The sequence below is a fragment of the Macaca nemestrina genome, chromosome 18 (assembly GCF_043159975.1).
Source record: "Macaca nemestrina isolate mMacNem1 chromosome 18, mMacNem.hap1, whole genome shotgun sequence".
NCBI classification, from domain to species: Eukaryota; Metazoa; Chordata; class Mammalia; order Primates; family Cercopithecidae; genus Macaca; species Macaca nemestrina.
The window spans coordinates 80,537,526-80,555,236 of NC_092142.1; the positions used below are offsets into that span (position 1 = coordinate 80,537,526).

The 17,711-nt window shown below is 52.5% G+C and overlaps 1 protein-coding gene across 2 annotated transcripts in view; it reads left to right on the forward strand.

Annotated features, from left to right (window-relative positions):
• The window catches only part of CMI (c-Maf inducing protein), a 267,857-nt gene that overhangs the window by 169,572 nt on the left and 80,574 nt on the right, over positions 1-17,711 (forward strand). For both annotated transcript variants that reach the window (XM_011757393.3, XM_011757395.2), the window contains one exon: positions 6,620-6,670. In XM_011757393.3, the coding sequence (XP_011755695.1) occupies positions 6,620-6,670 (51 nt within the window). The remainder of the gene's footprint in view (positions 1-6,619; positions 6,671-17,711) is intronic.

Sequence of the window (17,711 nt, forward strand, 5' to 3'; positions counted from 1 at the left end):
TCTGTGTGATCTGTGTGGTGTATGTGTCTACGTGGTATGTGGCTCTGTGGTGTGTGTGCATGTGTAACTGTATGGTGTGTGTGTGTGTATGGTGTGTGTGTGGTGTATGTGTCTTTATGTGGTGTGTGTGTCTATGTGTGGGTTGTGTCTTTATGTGGTTGGTTGTGTGTGTGTGTGGTGTATGTGTCTTTATGTGGTGTGTGTGTCTATGTGTGGGGTGTGTCTTTATGTGGTTGGTTGTGTGTGTGTGTGGTGTATGTGTCTTTATGTGGTGTGTGTGTGTGTCTGTGTGTAGGGTGTATGTGTCTTTATGTGGTTGGTTGTGTGTAGGGGGGTGTTATGTGTCTTTATGTGGTGTGTGTGTGGGGTGTTATGTGCCTATGTGGTGTGTGTGTATGGTGTATGTGTCTTTATGTGGTTGGTTGTGTGTGTGTATGGTATATGTGTCTTTATGTGGTGTGTGTGTGTGTATGGTATATGTGTCTTTATGTGGTTGGTTGTGTGTGTGTATGGTATATGTGTCTTTATGTGGTGTGTGTGTGTGTATGGTATATGTGTCTTTATGTGGTTGGTTGTGTGTGTGTATGGTATATGTGTCTTTATGTGGTATGTGTGTGTCTGTGTGTGTGGTGTATGTGTCTTTGTGTGTATGGTGTGTGTGTGTGGTGTATGTGTCTTTTTGTGTGTGGTGTGTGCATGTGTAACTATGGTGTGTATGTGTGTGGTGTGTGTGTCTGTGTGTGTGGTGTATGTGTCTTTTTGTGTGTGGTGTGTGTGTGGTGTGTCTTTATGTGGTGTCTGTGTGTGGTGTATGTGTCTTTGTGTGTGTGGTGTGTGTCTGGGTCTCTGTGTGTGTGATGTATGTGTCTTTTTGTGTGTGGTGTGTGCATGTGTAACTGGTGTGTATGTGTCTTTGTGTGGTGTGTGTGTGTCTGTGTGTGGTGTATATGTCTTTGTGTGTGTGGTGTGTGTGCATGTGTAACTGTGGTGTGTGTCTGTGTGTGGTGTATGTGTGTGTGTGGTGTGTATGCATGTGTAACTGTGGTGTGTGTGTATGGTGTGTGTGTGTCTGTATGTGGTGTATGTGTCTTTGTGTGTGGTGCGTGTGGTGTATGTGTCTGTGTGTGTCGTGTGTGCATGTGTAACTGGTGTGTGTGTATGGTGTTTGTGTCTGTGTGGTGTGTGTGTCTGTGTGTGTGTGTGTAGTATGTCTGCATACATGTTGACATTACATGGGTGTGAGTCCGTAGCTTGTTTTAGGTTCTTAAAGGGATCTATAAACCCCCAAAGACTGAGAACCCCTGGACGAGTTGGTCTTTAAACTCCCTTTGACTTCTGATGGAGAGATGCTCATTGTTACAGTGGACAAACATGGCTGAAGCCTCTGCCTTCTTCTAAAGTGCAGCCAGCCCGAACGGGGGTGGGGAGGGGACCGTGGCCAGCTTTCCTTCTCGTCGCACTGGGGCAGAAGGAGCCGGGCATGGTGGGTGGGAGATCTTGGCCGTCTCTGCCTCCCTGGAAGGAGGCGCAGGAGAGTTCCGCATTGAGACTGTCCTCAGCCCGGCATCTCCATGCCTTGCCTTACATGTCATTAATTCATTCAGCTGTTTTTTTTTTTTTTTTTAACACCAGGCTCACTGGAGCAGTCGCAGTTAATCCTACGTGGATCCTGCCTCCTCTCCCAGTCCTGTGGGTGGGACATAAATACCCAGCCGGCCTCAGGGTGTGGGCCGAGGGTTTGAAGAAGCGGCCGCCAGAAGCTTCAGGAATGCGGAGGAGGGATGGGGTCCTGGCCGAGGTGTGGGGAGGGCAGGGACAGTCGCCGGAGTGTGCAGAGGCACCCCACTGCCTGCTCCGAGCCTCGGCTTCCTCTTTTGTAAGATGGGTGTATTGAGGAGGAGAGGAGGTGTGTGTGAGCATTTCTCGTGGTGTCTGGTACCGAGTAAGCACACGTGGTCTGTGGTTGGTAGTGACATGCGTCATCGCACATAGTTCGCCAGCCTGTGTCACATACCTGTTTAGATGGGGTCTGCAAACTGCTGATGAACTGAAACCTGCCTTCTTCCTGGAATGCCACACCGACCTCCAAGAGTTGAGAGGATCCCAGAGGGAACGGAAGTGGCCAGAAAGCCAAGTGTGGCTGGGGAAGGGGGTCACACCCTCCCATGGGAGGAAAGGCTTGGAAACCCAGATGGCTCTGCCTGGAAGGATGGGGCTGAGAAGAGACTGATGTGTAGCAGCGTCTGTGGTCAGTGGCTCTGAAGAAATCCCTCCCACGCCTTTAGACATCGAGTGCTGCTGTGAGAGGCAGGCTACCGAGGACCCAGCCAAGACTGGAGGCTCATGCAGCTCAGCTCACGGAGGGTGTGGCCAGGCCTGGCAGCCAGGGACCAGGAGAGGAGATCTGGCAGCCATCCCTGCCAACGGCTAAGCAGTGGGCTGGACCCAGTCTGGCAGGGCCAGAACCACCTGGATGTGAGCTCAGGGCAGAGGAGATGCCAGGAGCCCCGACGGTGTGACCAGGAGAAGCCACAGTTGTAGAAATGCTGGTTCCTTCTGTAAAAACGCCTATGGGGCGCCGGGCGCGGTGGCTCACGCCTGTAATCCCAGCACTTTGGGAGGCCGAGGCAGGCGGATCATGAGGTCAGGAGATCGAGACCATCCTGGCTAACACGGTGAAACCCCGTCTCTACTAAAAATACAAAAAAAAAAAAAACTAGCCGGGCGTGATGGTGGCGCCTGTAGTCCCAGCTACTCGGGAGGCTGAGGCAGGAGAATGGCGTGAACCCGGGAGGCGGAGCTTACAGTGAGCCAAGATCTGGCCACTGCACTCCAGCCTGGGTGACAGAGCGAGACTCTGTCTCAAAAAAAAACGCCTATGGGGCAAACACATCAGAACGTCCACTTTGAGAAGGAAGAAGATGCCAAGAGCCAGTAGGCCCTGCGGGTCCCTCAGGGCTCTCATGTGCCAGCAGCCGAAATGGGATCTGGCCATTCCAAGCAGGAAAGGAATGTACTAGAAGGATGATGGCAGCCTGGAGAATGGCCCGGAGGTGGGGTCAGGGGCATGCAGGTGGTAGTCCCATCACCACCGGTGCAGGAAGATGCAGGGCAGGACCCAGCTCCTCCCAGGTGAATTGTCCCTGCCCCATCTCTATAGCACTTGCCCAAGATCCAGAGTCCTGGGCAAGAACCTCTGCCTGGCCAGCCAGAGGACCGACTCACACACTGCTGAGGAGGGCTGGAAGGCCCCCTAAGACTTACCAGCTGGGGAGGCCCCAGATGGGAAGGGCTGGTCTAGCCATCGTGGAGGACGGTCTATGTTGGGTTTCGCCACAGAGGCTGGGGAAGGGAGTCTCCTCTGGTCGCTCTACCACCTGTGACAGCTGGGTTGCTTTCCTGTTTCTTCCTTTGTCTCTGTGTTGATTCATTCCATTGTAACCAACCCTGGCCCAGCTAGGCACTGCTCATCTGGCTGTGCATTCAGAAATAAGACCCTGCCGTCAAGGAACTCCTAGTCCATTCATTCCTTTGTTCCTTCAGAAAACACCTGTTGGTCTCCTGGTGCTCCAGGCCCTGGGATACAGCGGTGGGTAGAGCATCCGTGGCCCCTGCCCTCTTAGGGTCAGACATATATGCAGGGCACTGTGGCGGGGCCAGTGGACACGGAAGAGGGAGGGGTGTGGATGTCCTCCACCTCCTTCTTTTTGTCTTTGCTTGGCTATTCCGTTCAGCCAGTGGCAGCTTACAGGCACTGCCTGGGTCCACTGTGGACCCTCAGAGCCAGTGGAACAACTCACATCAGCGTTATACCAACCTGGTTGTACCTCCTGGTTTTATTTACTATTGCTGCTATGACTGGTTACCCCTAACTTTGTGGTTAAAAGAACACAGATTTAGTCTCTTATGGTTCTGGAGGTCTGAAGTCCAACACAGGTCCCATGGGGCTAAAAACAAAGTGTCAGGACCATGTTCCTTCTGGAGGGTCTCAGGGAGAATTCGTTTCCAGCTTCTAAAGGCTGCCCGCTTTCCTTGGCTCATGACCACATCACTCTGACGTCTGCTTTAGTCTGACTCTGACCTTCCTGTGGGGACCCTTGTGATTTCATTGGCCACCTAGATCATCCAGGATAATCTCCCCATCTCAAGACCTTGAACTTGTTCACGTCCAGAGTCCCTTTGCCACATAGGATAACTTAATCACAGGGATTTAGGATGGAACATGTTTAGGGGGGCTTATTTTCCTTACCACCTCCTTCTCTCTCTGGCACCCATGGTGTGTGAAGAAGCACAGGAATGGATATGGACCAGGCATGCCCTGGAGCCAGCTCATTCCGGCTTGCACCTGCCCACCAGAGCCAATCGTGCATGTCTCTCCCCAGCTGTGGCCCAGGGGCATCCTCTTGAAGGTGTGGAATTGGCCAAGATGGGATTGTTCACAACACGGAAATCCGCACACGCTGGGATCAGGGCTTTTTGTTCCAGAGAGCCTGATGTTAAGCATTTATCAGCACGGCCCTGGCCATGGCTGCTGACACTGCTGGCCCCTGTTTGTGGAGTGTTTGCACGTGCCAGGCACCATGCTGAGGAAGCACTTTTCATGGATTAGTTCATTGTTTGGGATCTTCACACGGCTCTCCCCGAGCAGGGGTGTATTTTGTCATCCTAATGAATAGGAATTGTCACAAGACCAGTAGAGCTTGGGCAGTGCTGATGGGAAGGAGCTCAGCAACAGTCTCTCCAGGGGGCTGTTTTTCCTCTTCGGCCTCCGCAGCTTCAGGCAGGGGGCACAGGCTTGGGTCATCAGTCAACTTGCTCCAGGTCACATCACTACACATGGCAGAGCCGGGACTTGAACCTGCACCTGTAAGAGGCTCAGCCCTTGTAGGAGTTCCTGTGTCACATGGAGGGCTTGCCTTCTGTCTGCTTGGCACTTGGGCAGACTCAAGCTCCACCAGCCTTGGGGTGGCTGGTGTGGATTCGTCTAGTCCAGGATTCAAAACCCTGAGTCTCTGAACTCACCCACGAGAGCCTGATTCCTCACCACACTTGCTGCTGGAATGGATCATTTATCCAAGGCCAGAGATTGCTCCAGACCCTGACCTGGGAGAGCAGCTGATGTTTCGTAGATGACTTGGGGAGCGAGAGGTGGTCACCTGTAGCGTGACCTGGATCTTCTCAAACGAGGGTGAAACAAAGGGGCTACACGCTTGAGTTTGTGTGGTGTGTCTGTGTGCATCGAGGCAGAAGGTGGACTTTCGTGCTTGAAGAGAGGCTCCAGCCTTCATCAGACCCCTGAACCGTCAGAGGCAGGGCCACTTTGGAGAGAGGGCTGTGGATTCTGGTGGGGAACGCACACTGCATTTTGGCCCTGCGTGGAGTGGAGGGGTAGCCAATGGGGAACTCAGAATGGCCCGGTGTTGTGGTTTACAGCAGGAGTCAGACCACCTCGGTTCAGTTCCTGGCCCCGCACCACATGTCTGTGAACCCTCAGGAAAGTTTTTAACTTCCGAAGTCTCAGTTTCCTCATTTGTACCATGAGTTGTTGACAGTACCGACTTCACAGGGCTGTCTTGTAAGGACTGAATGAGCCAGTCCACACCTAGGACTCAGAGCTGTGTCTGGTGTCCATGAAACACCATAGTTTTACTGTTCTATTAGCAGATCGAGAAAGGAGGTGAGAGCCGCAGTGATACTCATGAGGGCTGGGAGGGATGCCTTGGGCTGCATTTTGTTGGAAAGGACTTGATGATGGCAATGATAATGATAACAATAATAATAACAATGGGTGCATTTTTGACCACCTGCCATATGCCAAGCATGGTTCTAGATGTTCTACAAGAATAATTTCTGGTCCTTACAACATCCCTGCAAAATCAGGGTTACTGTCCCCATTTTACAGATGGGAAAATTGAGGCTGAGATATCCAAAGACTCAGAACTACTGTAGGGTAGATCAGAGAAGATTTTCTTTCCCCCACTGTCATGTTTAGCCTAGGTCTGCTGGACGCCGTCTACTATGACCTTCTGCCATTGGCAGGAGAAGGTCATGGTTAAATGCACAGACTTGGAAGCCAGGCTGCCCTGGGTTTGAATGCACTTCATTGTGAGATCTTGGGGTCTCGATTTTTCCCTCTGTGACATGGGCATAATGGTAGGTGCCACCTCATAGGGTTGCTGTGAGGACCAAGGATAGACTATGTGGATAACAAAAGCCAAGTTCCTAGAACAGTCCTCATGCACAGGCCTCCAGCCAGCCCCCACCATCCTCACTTCGGGCCTCTAACCAGTTCATCCCAGCCCCTCCCGTGTCCCTAAGTCCGGCTGTGTGCGCAGTTAAAGCTCTCGAGTCAGCAGTGTCTGAAGTCACTCATATCCAGCAAAGGAAGCACATGGTGCTAGTGATGTCTTGTTTTGAGGAAATCCTCCCTGGCCGGTCCTTCTGTTTTGGTTTTGCACACAACGGCTCAGCTTAGCGTATCTTTCAGCGGACTCGTTAGGGTCACAGGGCAGACACTGTCCACAGAGCAGCCTGGGGGGCTCACATGGCTGGCCTTGAAATGCCCTGAGATGCCGCAAGCTGATGACCGGACATTGCTGTCCTGTTCTTGTCGTTACAGGCTGCCAACAGCTACCTGCGAGACCAGTGGTTCCATTCTCTGCAGTGGAAGGTAAGTCCTGACTCAGTTGCTTGTTTAAAGCGACTCAGGCAGCGGTGTGATGGCTTAAAGGCAATCTGTCACCCAGAGGCATGAAAGTGGAGAACTCATGCCTTCCAGATGGCTCAGCTGAGGAACTTTGCTCCCCTGTCTAAGAGCCCCTGGCTCTTCGTCCTCTGCTGTTCCCATCCCCTGCAGTGCTGAAATGGCCTTCTCGCCCTGGTGTTCTCAAGCCCTATAGCTGTTTTCCTGCTTCAAAAGGATCATAGAACTTCTTGCTCTCAGAGTGAGGGTGACCCTGAGGGGAGTCCAGCCGGGGAGGCTGGACTTCAGGGTTCAAGATGCTTAGTTGAAAGTAACTTCTAAAGGCCGTGCCAAGTGTAAACTTAACAGAGATTCAAACTCCCGAGCCCTATTTCTGTAGTCTTCACTGCTTTTCAGTTGTCAGATTCTCTGGCCTAATTTTCTGATTCTAGCTCTGCATAGGATGGTTCAGAGCTTTCTGGCATGTAAAGGGAAATTCATCTTGGAGACCCAGGGGCGGATCTCCTAAGAAGGGTCCCCCAGCCACCCGAGGGGGAGCCCGAGTTCTGCCCCATGGCTCAGGCGATAGAAACCCTGACGTCAGGACCAGGGCGTGAAGCACGTACAGTCAGCTTCTCATTCCTGCCCTGCCTCCCTGTCTTTCCTTGTCTTCTGATCTTCTGGTTTAGAACAAGCTTTGACAGGCCCCGGGCCCCACAGCACCAGCAGGGTGTGGCTGGAATGACCAGTGTGTCGTAAGTTGTCATCCTCACAGTAAGCTGGGGAGCTGCAGGGGATGAACAGCTGGCCCCGAGCAGAGCCGGGTGCCGTATCACGTGTTGGGAGGACCCAGGGAACACTCAGGATTCCTCTCATGGCTCCAGAGCGGCTCCCCCAACTGCCAGGGTTGGGGGCAGAAAGACAACCCCAGAAAATGACTTTCCTGGTCCCAGAGAGGGCCCCTCCCCTCCTTTCCCGTGTCAGCGGCTGGTCCTCTTGCTTTGTGCTGTGGGGCCAAGTCTCAGAAACTGAGCTGAGTCTCCAAGTTGGGGCTGCAAAAGGAAGGAGAACTAGTGTTTACTGAGCTCCTACTGTGTGCCAGGACTAGCGTGTTTTGAGCTCCTGCTGTGTGCCAGGAGCTCTGCTAGACTCATCATGTCCATTTCACCGTCACCACAACCGCATAAGGTTGATGATTATCATTGTTGCCATTTCCATATGGGAAAGGTGAGGCTCAGACTGTAGTCCAAGCTCCCGTCGTTAGGAAGGGGCTGAGGCATGGCTCAGCTCGACCTTTCCAGTACCTGTATGTGCTGGAGATTTCTGAATGTAGTGGAGCGGGAAGACACAGATGTCAGCCAAGCAGGTAAGGTGGTGCTCACTGGCTCGTGTGATCAGCAGATGCTGCTGAGAGCTCCGTTTCCACTGGGAGAACATCTCTGATACCTGATTCTCTCTACGTGCCCAGGTACGAGTGTGTCTTAGGACAGGCAGGGCGTTCGTCAGTACCTACTGGGGACCATCTGGGAGTCAGATGCCAGAGCAGTTGAGAGGGAGGACTGAGCGGTGGTGGTGACGGGGGTACCACCTCTTCCCTTCCCCGTGGTGTTTTGCTTGTGGGGCCTCAGTAAGTGACAGCCTTGCATTTTCTCTTAGCTCAGGACAGGGCAGAATGTACTTGGAGACATACTGCCTACCTGACAGGTTGGGAGAAAAATGCCTTGTTTAAAAGGAGGCCAAGATGAGTATCAATGAAGGCTGTCAGGTGCAGTATTGCACAAGGCTCTGTTTTCTGCCTTTCTCTGGTCTGCATTTTCAACAGTACTTCCACGTGCACCTGGAAGGCAGCATTTGTGAAATCTGTGAGTATTGCATAGCTGCAAGGGGCAACCAAGATGATGGGCACAGAAATGGACTTCAGGAGGCTTTGACTAGAAAGATGATTTAAAAGCTCGGGCTTGAAACATTCAAATGTCAAGGATTGGCCAGGTGTGGTGGCTCACGCCTGTAATCCTAACACTTTGGGAGGCCAAGGCGGGCGGATAGCCAAACTCAGGAGTTCAAGACCAGCCTGGGCAACATGGCGAAACCCCATCTCTACCAAAAATACAAACAATTAGCCGGGCGTAGTGGTGCGCCCTTGTGGTCCCAGCTACTTGGGAGGCTGAGGTGGGAGGATCACTTGAGCCTGGGAGATGGAGGTTGTAGTGAGCTGAGATCGCTCCACTGCACTCCAACCTGAGTGATAGAGTGAGACTGCCATGCCCCACCCCCAAAACGTTAAGGATTGCATGTGGGATTCACACAGTTGATTGAGCAAGTCTAGAACTGGGATCACTGTTTCTAGCAGCTCTCATGAAGACCTGGATGTTTACATTCAATTATGGTGGCATCCGGTTTATTTATGGTTGCTAAATTTAATCAACCAGTTTTTAAAAATTTCAGAAAACCTAAATCAGGATGTCAAGGAACTGGCAGATGCCTGGCTGCGTGCCGGCCCACTAGCCAGGCGATCAAGGGGTCTTCATTCTCAGGGTGTAAGCTTTGGCTGTGTCTACAGCATGCTTAAGATGCTGACAGTTTTTCCCCTTGGACTATTGCCCCCCAACAATTTAGGTATGCTGCCACCAGGTGGCAGTGATATTTAACTTGATTTCAATTCCTGTGGCTCTTTGTACCCAGTTTTGGTGATATTTGAGAAGGCATGCTCTCCTTCCTTTTAAAATGGCAAAGAAACGTCAGGTGTTTTGGAGGTACCGCCAGCTAGCAAAATGAGCTGGGAAACCTGAATTTGAACCCTGGTTCTGTGGACAGATTCCAGAACGTGTTCACCTAATTCAGATACCGTTAGTGAGTACCTATGAGACGCCAGGACTGGCCAGGTCGTTTCTGGTTCGTTGTCGTTAAGCAAGTAAAAGAACCAAGGCTCAGAGAGAGCAAGTGATTTACCCGTAGTTACCCAGCAGATTTCAGTCCAGATCTGGGCGGCTGTCCTACCTCCTCCTTAATCAAACAGTGCCTTTCTCTGAGACTGGGACTCCGCAGCCCTCCCAGGACTTGACCCCTCTGCTTCTGCTGATATGGCCACTCTCTCCCCTCTTTATTTACAACCACCTATTTGAGGTTTTTCTTTTCTTTTCCTTCCTTGTTTCTTTTCTCTTCTTTTCTCTGTCTTTAACTGGAAAAAAAAAAATCAGTGGAACATCAAAATTGAGGACCTTTAGAAATTCCACCACCTCAGCTTGAATTTTTTAACTTTCTAAATGTTTTTGTCGTTTTCTCTCCTATACCAGTATACATTTGTTTCCTGTGGCTGCAGTGCACACACAGTCAGAACACATTCTTCTGTACGTAAAGAATGCCACCTCTAGCCTGGGGGAAAGTGCAAGACTCTGTCTCAATTAAAAAAAAAAAAAAAAAAAGAATGCAACCTCCTAAATACTGTGTTCCCATTGCTTAGTTTTTATCAAGTTGGACTTGCATCTCTACCGGCATTCCCAACAGGGGCCACATCACCCCTAACGGGACCAAAATTGGTTCTTTGAGATTTAAACAAATCTTAATGATTACAATAGTCTGTGGCCCTCCAAAGCTCCACCCTATTCAACGAAATCGTATTCTTGAGTATTTCTTTCAAAGGGAGGACAGATAGGGGAGACACTAGAGCTCTTTATGCGGACAGTCATGAAAACAGGGTTGACAACTGCTGCTATAGAATCGACCTCAAATTGTTTTGTGGAAGAAGGCAGAGCGGGGGTAAAATATCCAGCATCTTGTTCACGCTCTTCCATCTGGGTAACAGTGCTGTTTTTGTGGCCTCCGCTCAGAACTTTGAGCTGTTCACACGCAGTCGTAGCCCCCGTGTTGGAGGAGTTTACTCAGCATTGGATGCTGCGTTTTGTGAATTACTTCCTCTCACTGAATAGGTTCTGTTCCTATCGACATTTGCAGATGGGGAAATCTGAGTGTAGAGAGTATAAGTCATTCGCACAAGGTTCCAAGGCCACCAAGAAGGCAAGCGGGATTAGACCCTGAACATCCTTGCCTCTTTGTCCGAGCAGCTCTGCTCTTCCTCCCAGCCTTCCCGGCCTGGCCTCTGCCGTGTTGGTCTGGGAGATCTGAGGAGGCCTGGAGCCTGCGGGAGGAGGGCCAGGATCTCCCGGCCCAGGGCTGCTCTGCCTCCCAGCATTCGCTAGAGCCTGCAGTCCTGAGGGCCCCTGGGGAGGCCAGTCCTGTTTGGTTTGGGTGGTTCAGCCCTTGAGGCTAATTCCCAGGGGTGTGGAAGCATTAAACAGTTATTCTGGGTTAATGAGGCTTCATTTCTGACTCAGATGCACCTCCTGGCTCCCGCCCTGGCCCTCGGAGGCCAAGCCCTGTGGCAACAGGCCTGTCTGCACACGAGGCTATGAGGGAACAGGCCTGTGTATGCGAGGCCGTGAAGGCCCAGTTTGTGGGGCAAGGCCAAGAGCGTGTTCAGGCTGTGAGGAGACCGTGTGTGTTTACAAAGCAATGAGAAGATTGGCCTGTTTCTGTGTCCACGGTTTCGAGGTGAGAGACCCAGGTATGCACAGCTGTGAGGGACAAGTCTGTCCATGTGAACAGGCCCAGGTGACAGGTCCAGGCTACCGGGCTGTGAGGAGACACACAGCAGGCTCCTAGAGGAGCCCTGAGAGGCCAGGATGCACCTGCTGTGGGAGCTGGGCTCCTGGTACCTCTCCACCTTCTCGCTTCCTGAGACGGGTTCCTCAGGCCGAGGCACACAAGTCCTGGAAACCAAAATGGTTTTTCCCTGGGGGAAGCGAGGTCACTCAGAACAGCCCCAGGGGCCAAGCCCCAGAGCTGGGGTTCAAGGAGCAGACTGTGTGTCATAAGAAGCTGGCCTATGTTCCTGTCCCAGGGCTGCCAGGGCCAGAGGAGTGCCCTTGGCTCTGGGAAAATCCCAGCCCAGGTTTGGATCCTTTCTGGCCGCCTGCCCTGGCCTCGCTGTCTTCTTCTTGCTGGGCAGATTTCCCAGCCCCCCAGGGGGGCCACAGCCCCTCAGTCACCCCATCCAAGCCCAGGCCTCTGTCCCTCCTCTGTGGAGAAGGGTGGAAAAGAATGTGGGGTGTGTGAGTGTGAGAGTGGGTGTGTGTGCGGGTGAGAATGTGTGTGTGTGAATGTAAGAGTGAATGTGTGAGAGTGTGTGTGAGAGCAAGAGTGACTGATTGTGTGTTGTGTGGGGTGACTATTTTATGAGTGTGTGTGGTGAGGTGACTGTTGTGTGTGTGTAGCGTGTGAGGTGACTACGAGTGTGTGTATGTGGCATGTGTGGTCACTATGAGTGCGTGTCACGTGTGGGTGACTGCATGTGTGTGGCATGTGGGGTGACTGTGTTATGAGTGTGTGTGTGTGACGTGTGAGGTGACTATTTTATGAGTGTGTGTGGGGTGTGGGGTGACTATGAGTGTGTGTGTATGTGTGGCATGTGGGGTGACTATGTGCTTGTGTGTGTGTGTGTGGCGTGTGGGGGTGACTGTGGCCTATGGGGTGACTATTTTTTGTGTGTGTGGTGTGTGGGAGTGACTGTGTGTGGCATATGGGGTGACTATTTTATGAGTGTGTGTGTGTGTGTGTGTGTGTGGCCTGTGGGGTGACTATTTTATGTGTGTGTGTGTTTGTGTATGTGTGCGTGTGGTGTGTGCGGGTGACTGTGAGTGTGTGTGTGGTGTGTGTGGCATATGGGGTAACTATTTTATAAATGTGTGTGTGTGGCATATGAGGTGACTATTTTATGAGTGTGTGTACGTGGCATGTGGGGTGACTGTTTTATGTGTGTGTGAGTGTGTGTGTGGCCTGTGGGGAGACTATGAGTGTGCTGGTTTGGAGTGTGTTTATTTGGGCCTCAGTTTTCTCCTCTGTGGAATGGGGATGATCCTGGCGTCTCGTTACTGGGCCGTGTGAGGATCGAAGGCTCTGTTGTTTGTGCAGCTGGCAGAAGGGATCCTGGTAGGAGCCCACGCGTGGGAGCCTCTCATGCGCCATCATCAGTGTGTCTCCGAGTGGGTCCGACATGGTGGGAGCAGCTGGCTCAGCCCCTCTCCCCGGCAGCCCCTTCCAGCCCCTGCTCGTGGTCCTGGCTGACTCATGGCCTGTGAGGGCTGGGGTGGGTGGGAAGCCCGCCCTCAGGACCATCTCTGCCTGGGCCTGGCCATGGAGCATCCCCTGTGTCCAGCACTATGTGCCCCTGTGCTCCTTTGAGCCCAGAAACAGTTCTGCGGGGTCCACATCCCTCCCCCATCTCATAGCAGAGGGGACCGAGAGTCCAAGGGGATAAAGGACGGTGCCAAAGCCAGATGCCTCCCAGCAAGGGTCACGATCTCGCTTCCACCTCGTGAGTGGCTGCGGCGCCTTGGGAATGAGTCTGTTCCGTGTTCTGTGTTGGGAGCTGGCACTGGGGAACCACCACCCTCAAAGTCCCCAGCACCAAGGCAAAGTGCCTGGGGCTCAGAGAGGTAAAGCCCACCTGGCCGGAAGCTGAGGGCAGGGCCTGGGTCGTCTCCTCCCCACCTGCTGCGCCCTCAGCGGGGCGGGATCCGTCACCCACATCCCCGTGCAGGGGAAAGCCCCAGGGGACCAGGTCAGAATGACACAGGACCGTTGAGCTGATGCCTCCCCTGGCCCCTCACCGAGGGCCATGCTAGATGGGGGGATCCCTAGGAAAGCGGAAAGCCTGAGGCTCCGGACCAGGCCACCAGTGGGGGCTGTCACGCCCAGCTCTGACCTTCCTCCCGGATCCCACCTCCCCTGAGTCACCTCCTGGTCATGGGAGCCTCCCTGGAGAAGAGCCACTCCTAGTGTCCTAGAGATGTGGCCCCAGGCGCTCTCTCCACCAGGCTGCAAATCCCTTCCCAAGCTCACATCCCCCAAGTCTTCATCCAGCCCAAGCCAAGCCCCCAGTTGCACCCCAAGGCCTCAGCACAAGGCTGCAGCTGGTCCCCGAGTCATGATGGACACTTACTCCTGTGCCGGGCGTGTGCCAGTGCCTCACTTACTCAGCTTGGCAAATCCTCACAGCCCTGAGGAGGTGCCTGTTTCTCCTGTTCTCCCATTGTACAGATGTGGAAACTGAGGCTGAGGTTAAATCACTCACTCAAGGTCACACAGCTATTCAGTGGCTTACCTGGGATTTGAACAGACGTCTGAGTGAGTCCAGAACCTGGGACTTTAGCCACTGGGAGTGTGGCTCCCAACTGCACCTGCACGCATGTACACAGACACACGCTCACCAGACACTTCTCACACCTGATGTGCACTTGGGAGCAGCACCCTAGCTCCCACCTGTTCTCGTGGCACATCTGGGTAGAGCCTGGGTGTTTCTGGTGCCTGAGGCTTGCATGAGAGCTTTCCATTTTTCCCTACTTCTCCCATCACCATTAGGATTATGTGAATTGGCCAGGTGCAGTGGCTCACACCTATAATCCCAGCACTTTGAGAGGATGAGGCAGGCAGATACTTGAGGTCAGGAGTTCAAGACAAGCCTGGCCAACATGGTGAAACCCCGTCTCTACTAAAAATACAAAAATTAGCCGGGCGTGGTGGCTCAGGCCTGTAGTCCCAGCTACTCAGGAGGCTGAAGCATGAGAATCACTTGGACCTGGGAGGCAGAGGTTGCAGTGAGCCGAGATGGTGCCACTACACTCCAGCCTGGGTGACAGAATGAAACTGTGCTCAAAAAAAAAAAAAAAAAAGAATAATGTGAATTGATCTCTGACTGGGCAAACCCCTGTTTCTCGTGGAGAAGAGCTGATTGCCTCATCCTGTCTTGCGTGACCCCAGCGCAGCCACTGTCAGACCATGTCTCCCAGGCCTGGTGTCAAACTCAGGACTGACCCGCTTCCACATCTTCCCCAAACACACTGGCCGCTGTGTCCCCTGACTTTAAACTTGAGATTTGGAAGCCCACATCTGACCTTGCACCTGACTCCCTTGCTCCACACCATCCCTCACGTAGGTGGCTCCTGGCTGGGCCTCTCCCCTCTAGCCCAGCTCATCCCTTGGTCTTGAGGGAAGACGTTGCCCTTGAACCCCACCCCACCTCCGTATTGCCCATCTAACCCCGTCTTGGTCACCTTCCTCCCTCTCTGTGTCCTTTTCTACCGTTTTTACAATCACATCAAGGTCAGTGCCCCCAGCTCCTGCCAGTTCTGACCTTGCAGTTCTCCTCCGAGGCTGCATCCATCTTCACGCGGCCATTTTGGCAGCTGTGGCCAGGCACACAGACAGTCCTGTGAGCCTCGCCAAGTCATGGCAGCTCAGACATCCCAGTGCCGTGCCACAGCTCCCAGGGGAGGCTTCCTAATGGCTGCATAATCGTCCACGAAGAGGCTGGTGCCGTTTACCAAAGGGCTCCTCTGTGGTCGCCATTTGGGTCGTTCCCAGCTTTCCTCAATTATAGATAATGCAGCCATGACCGTCGCGTATCTCAGCTTTCACTTTATTTGAATTACTTGTTTAGGGCAGATTTCTAGAAGTGGCTACTGGGCCAGAGAGAAGGGTATTTTTGGGTGGCTTTCACCACCTATTACCTCTTTGCTCCCAAAATAATACTTTCTACAGTGCTTCAGGGCCAGACTGCCCAGGTTCCAACCCTGATCCACCTCCTACTGGCTGTGTGACGCTGGACTAGTTACTTTCATCTCTGGGCCTCTTGAGTCAAATGAAACCAAGCTCACTGGGTTCTTATGGGGAGTAAATGGGTTCATAGCTGTTCAGTATTTAGAATAGCACCGCCATGTGGTACCCACTCAGAACATTCATTCTTCTTCTCTAATGAACAAGGACCCAGAGGGAAACAGGCTCTTGGTGCCGGAGGGTGCTAGGAGACAGGGCTGCAGAAGACGGAGGCACATGTGTGGCACACAGGCCACCAACTCGTGAGCCCAGGGCGGGCATCACCCATCAGCTACCACATGCTTTGCCCTGAGGCAGAGCTCTTCTCAGCATAGTCCCTGCCAGGCCACCCAGCTGACAGAGGCAGTGAAAGTGTCCTTCATCCTATGTGAGTGACCGCCCAGGCCTGTGGGGCGAGTGCTGCTGGAGGCCGGGTCAGTGCCACTGGCTCTGACTGTGCCTCCGTGGGACTTTCTCATGGAAGCTTCTGTGGAGCTTCCAGGCAGGCACCGTGGGTCCGTTCTTGGAGGGCCCTACCCTCCGAGAAGGAAGCAGAACCGGGGAGGGGGCAAGGATGGGCGGGAGTCGGCCTCAGTCCTCTTACAGGCCCAACCACCTACCTGCTTTGTCCAGGTTGAAAAGGCAGGAATTCTATCCAGATTAATTTCTGGCACTCAGTCAAAGAGGGCTTTGTGACCTCTTAAGAGGGGATCAAAGGGATTCAGTGGGGAACTGTGAAAGGAGGGGCATTCCCCAGAGGCAGGGGGCCCAGCCCACTCCAAGACTGCAGGAGGGGCCCTCAGCGGGAGGTACAGCTGGTGAGCAAGCAAAGGCCTTCAAGGCCCCTACAGAGGGGAAGCGAGTCCAGCCCAGCAGCCTCTTTATGCACATGTTCAATCCAAATGGGGAAACCTTTTGGGGCCAGGCTGCCGGTCCCCTGCAGCCTGCGAGGGCCACAGTCACCAGCGTCTCCCAGCCACAGCCCAAGCCCCACAGTGGGTCATCAGGGACCCCATAACTAGTAACCAGGGCTGCTTCAGGGATTGAAACTAACAAGTGGCAGAGGGCCAAGAGCCTTGGGAAGGAGAGCCCATGCTCTTGAGGGCTTTCATTACAGTAGAGGGAGAGAAAAACAATTATTAGGCACCTACTAGGGTCAGGAGCTCTGCTGGGGGCTTTTCTTTGTATTATCTTGTGAAATCTTCTCAAAATTTGGTTAAGCCTGTCTTGAAGGACGAGCTGAGTAAGCAGAGAGGCCTGTCCAGGATCACACAGCTAGAGACAGGCAGGGCTGGGAATTGAACCCAGGGGACAGGAGGATGGGTCTTTTGTCCTCTTCCGTTGGAGCCCACAGAGCTGCCACTTTGCCCAGCTGGAGCTGTTGTCTTTGGAAGAGACACAGGTCGTTTTTGAAAGACACAGGTCGTTTTTGAAATAAACTTCTCATTGAAGGATAAAATACATCTAGAAAAGTGTACAAATCAAAAAGAGTTGCCATTCACCTCGGCCCCTCCTCCCCACCATGGGCAGCCACGGCTATCCTGACTTCTAGCAGCGTAGATGAGCTTTGCGTATACTTGAGCTTTATCTAAATGGACTCAGACACTCTGAACTCTTTTGAGACTGGCTTCTTGTGATTTATCTGTGTTGTGTGTAGCAACAATTTGTCTATTCACTTTGCTGGGTGGTGTTCTGTTGTATGCTTAGACTCTGTTAACTTGTTCATTCTATGGGTAGGTCTTTCCAGCTTGGGGCTGTTACCAATAGGCCATTGTAAACGCTGTAGTGCACATCTTTTGGTGAGCGTGTGTCCATGGTCCTGTTGAGTATATGCTTGGGGACTGAATTGTCATTCATTGACGCTGCCCTGCAGTTTTGCAAAGTGGTTGCACTAGTGTATACTTGCACCAGCAGTGTGCAAGAGCCCTAAGACATAGGGCATTTAAAAACTGGCATTTATTAAGTTTTTTAGAATACCAAAAAGGACAAAGAGAACTGAGAAAATTCCCACTATCCATAAATCTCTCTTAACCTCTTTTACATTTTAAAAAATCAAGCTGTTGTCTACATGTAACAAAATGTAATGCCCTGACTGTTGAGTGTGAGGTAGTTCTACTGTTGTATTCACCTGAGTAACCACCACCTGTATCTCTATCACCCAGAAAATCTCCTCGCGCCCCTTTCCAGCCAGCTCCTTGTCCTGCCAGACATCCTCTGCGAACATTTAAGAAAAATAAAATGCACGTGCATAGGTGGTACTCCTGAAAAGTATAGAAAGGTATAAAATGAAAAGTTGGCCTCCACTCGTTCAAGTCCATTTTCCCCTAGGCAGTCACTGTTAGCGGCTGCACAGGGCTTCTCAGAAAGTGCTTATGAATAT